This window comes from Branchiostoma floridae, chromosome 12 (genome assembly GCF_000003815.2).
Source record: "Branchiostoma floridae strain S238N-H82 chromosome 12, Bfl_VNyyK, whole genome shotgun sequence".
NCBI lineage: Eukaryota > Metazoa > Chordata > Leptocardii > Amphioxiformes > Branchiostomatidae > Branchiostoma > Branchiostoma floridae.
Genome location: NC_049990.1, coordinates 14,091,260 through 14,095,029, shown reverse-complemented (window position 1 = coordinate 14,095,029; position 3,770 = coordinate 14,091,260). Strand labels below are relative to the sequence as shown.

Here is a 3,770-nt window from a genome sequence, read left to right as displayed (position 1 = left end):
GAGATAAGGGTAACGAAGCAGTGGGGTGATATCACACATTTAAGGTACACCAAAAGTTCAATGGCTATGCCGTGTTGGGATACAGATATTTTGGTGCTTAAGTACGAAAAGCTGAAAATAGGCATAATGTCAACAAAAATGGCGTCGCCGAAAAAAAGAGCACATTTGCATGCATTGTCAACTTCGGGCAAAGTGTCTCGCTAACTGTAGACGGGATGAGCCTAAAGAAAGCAGTCAAGTGACTATAACACATTAAGAAGGTAAGCAAAAAGTAGGAAGTCTACAAATTTTAAAAAACAAGAGATTACGGCACTTATGTGTTAGAAGTTAAAAGTGGGTCATCGTAACATCGCCAAAACAGTAAGCGCGTTTGTTTGCATGGCAAACGTCGGACACACTAAAAACAAACGAGATAAGCTTAACGAAAACGTGTGAAGAAACATTGAGTCGACAGAATGAAATCATGTTAAACATCATTGTCAGGTCATTTATACCATTACCAACTAGTAGTCTTGTCGGAGTCCTTGCCACCGCCCCCCCCCCCCCCCCGAAAGTGCACCAGACACAAAATTCGAAGGGACGTTCGTGAATTCAACAACTATATAGCTACAATGTTCGAACTACGTTCAGTCTTTGACTTATTATAAATTTTATAAAACTAACCGAAGACGTATTCACTGACTCAACAACCATGACGACGTATTCACTGAAGAATCTTAACCCGCTTATGTAGTGGAATCACAGTTTGTGGGTTAGTGTCCGGGTGATTAAAAATTAACAATGATAAGACTTGTTCCCATTGTTTGTCAGCCACTGATATTTAACGTACTGTTTTTTTTTTTTTTGTTTTTTTTTTATGAACGTTTTATTTAGTATTGAATGCAAACCTACGTAGGAACACTTGGCCGCATGCATACCGCATGCAGTTTACAACAAGTGACAGAAGGTCTCGGTTCGGAGTTCAGAGGGTGTGCAGGGGGTTTGGGGGAACAGACTAATTGAAAAAGAACTTAAAAGTGTTCCCCCCAAACCCCCTGCGCCCCCTCTGACCCCTCCCCTTTCCGCGGGCTCCACCCCGTCCGCGGGCTCCAGGACGTTTCATCTTCTTGCTTGGAGGGGCATCATCTCTCAAAATGCCCCCAGCCGCCGCAGGCCCAGCATGAGTAATCGGTGGCATGACGTTTGTTCGGTGGTTCATAATCACTGTACTCTTGGTCATACTCATTTGCTTGGTGAAAAAAAAAAACACGTACTGATTGGTTGAAGCGGTACTGTTCATGTCAAACATTGTTTACAGGACCGCTTTGATTACTCATTTCTAGAAATAGGCGTGACTCTTTATACATGAATATGGAGTGTGTCTCTTAGATTAAAGATCCTGAAATTGTCCCTAGAGCCGTTATGTCATACTTACTTTTTCGTAACGTTAAGTGTGTTGGAAATTTCAGACAAAATGTCCTACCTGCTGCAAGTCCGCTGTAAGAGCCTCTACCTCAAAGCGGGCGGGCAACACCTCAACTCAACGCAGTTCAGCGATTTTGAAGCAGGGAGGGGGAAGGTACTAGTTCCCAACCCAGCCAAGTTTTTCCGCGATCACGGCCATGACTACCTCGTGTGCTGTGCTGACTTTGAAAACAAGGCACTAGTCCTCGTGAAGCCAACTGACTTGTCGAAAGTTAGGGCGGCTCCTTTTATCAGAGAGGTATATTTGTTGTAGGTATTACAAAGATGATCCAGATAAGATTTTTTTTTTCTTTTTTGAGGTACTACTGCTAAGACTTCTAACGGGGAGGAGCAAGGGGTCAGTTCCTGGGCTAGGCACTAGACAATGTTCCGGACAATGATAATTTGCTTGACGCCACCATCAGAATATTTCTTGTTTAACAAATATGCTGTTCTCAGTTGAAATAATTGTAAATAACATTTATTTTGTTATCATCTAGAAGAACATTATTACAGCATGAAAAAAATATTTAATCGAACTTTATAAACGTAAACGCTACTGAGTGCGCCAATACATTGCAACAAATTCCAGGAGTGTTTGCTTGTAATGTCTATGTCTGTCAATTACGTAATTAAGCTCGATTGACAGCAACATAATAGCAAAATTATTGGTTGTGAATAGAAAAATGATGTTTCAAGTAATACATTTGTCTTACATTACGTTTAATGCTTGTTTACCAAAAAGAAATATTTTGGCATGTAAAAACTTATTTGAGTAACTAAACTAAACTAACTTATTTCAGCACTACGAATTAAAGGTATGAAGTCTAGATATCACAACTAGCGATGTTACCACTTAGATATTGAATTTGCAATAAAGTTTTAGTATAAGTCCGAGTTGCAAATTAAGCATTAGCTGCAAATAGAAGAAAAACTAGCGAACTAATAACTTCATCATTGGCGTTTGTGTTCGCAACCCTGGCTTAGTTTTTTTGGACGGATTCTAAATGCCACAAAAAATTTATGTTATCGTCAAATTTCGTTTCTTTCGCTCATGACTTCCTTCTCTCTTTTCAGCCCTTGCGGTGCAATGCTGAGGAACTTCTGGTGATTCCATTTTCCCAGCTAGCAGATGTCGCTACTGAAGTTGCCAAAGACGTTGAACATGTCACAACTGTTTTCATTCACCATACAAGTAAGCTATAATAATGTACATAGCCACAAAAGAGACCGTTACTTTTACTTTTCGTCAGATAACGCTATAGATTGTACAAGAGACCACTTAGATTGCAGTTTGTCATCTTTCATGAGAAAAACAGAATTTTATTTTAGGGTATACGCCGCTAAAAAAAAATTGTATCGGGATTGTTAGCCTGTGTTTTTTTATTGGTATTACTAATGTTAGAATTTTCGTTGTTATAAACTTACTACTTATTGAACAGCAGCAGAAGATACGTTAACGAATTGCATTCACTTTCACAAACAGTGCGCTGCGGGTCTACACTGCTCGTCAAAGCTCTGCAAGCGAGTGGTGAGATGCACACGATTTCTGAATCCGACGTGTTCACCAGTTTTTCACGTTTTGCCCTACAAAAGGACACGTCTGAGGATGATAAGGAGATGCTCTTAGACGTCATCAAACACACCAACACCCTTTTCAACTACACCCTGTTACAGAACGATCCTTCCAAAACAATTACCTGTTACAAAATGCGTGGTCAGGTGAGTTTAACAGAAAACAACACAATATATACATTGGCTGAACTGATTAAGTTCATTGTTACTCCAAATTTTCTTCAAGCAATAACTGTTTTTAAATGTAAGGTTCATACCTAGTGCTCTCTCGCGAGATCGAAACTGGGTCACCTTCCGTGAACAAGATGGACTGTCACCCGTCGAACATTTGGTGGTATGTACCTTACCTTTAACAACAATCGTTGTTTGAAAAAAATTAGAGTAACTGTATTCATATGTGAATGATGAATCTTCAACACTTAAGTTCATTCCTTTTAGTGCGGGGTTGTTAGTAATCTCCAAGCAGATCCTACGGTATCATAAGACAGTATCAAAAGCTGCCAGAGGAGTGAAGCTGGCTTAGAAGTGTGTTTTGCTACATGGCAAATGTACACCTCTTGGCTGACTACAGTACATTCCTTGGCCAGTTTGGTACTATCTTATGCCGTTGTAGGATCTGCTTGGAGATTAGCTTGTTAGTGCCCCTTTGTTATTTTGAATGGAATTATGTCCTATAACCAGACAAAAAAATCTTCATTTTCTTATCCATAAACCTCTTCCATCCATTCTACTGACAGTGTCTATATATCGAT

At 39.8% G+C, this 3,770-nt stretch overlaps 1 protein-coding gene across 1 annotated transcript in view; it reads left to right on the top strand.

The window, feature by feature from the left end:
• Positions 1 to 2,329: 2,329 nt before the first annotated feature.
• The window catches only part of LOC118427871, a 2,477-nt gene continuing 1,036 nt past the window's right edge, over positions 2,330 to 3,770 (top strand). Inside the window, exons 1-2 of the mRNA XM_035837833.1 lie at positions 2,330 to 2,638; positions 2,930 to 3,165. Coding sequence (XP_035693726.1) covers positions 2,467 to 2,638; positions 2,930 to 3,165 — 408 coding nt within the window. The 5' untranslated portion in view covers positions 2,330 to 2,466. The remainder of the gene's footprint in view (positions 2,639 to 2,929; positions 3,166 to 3,770) is intronic.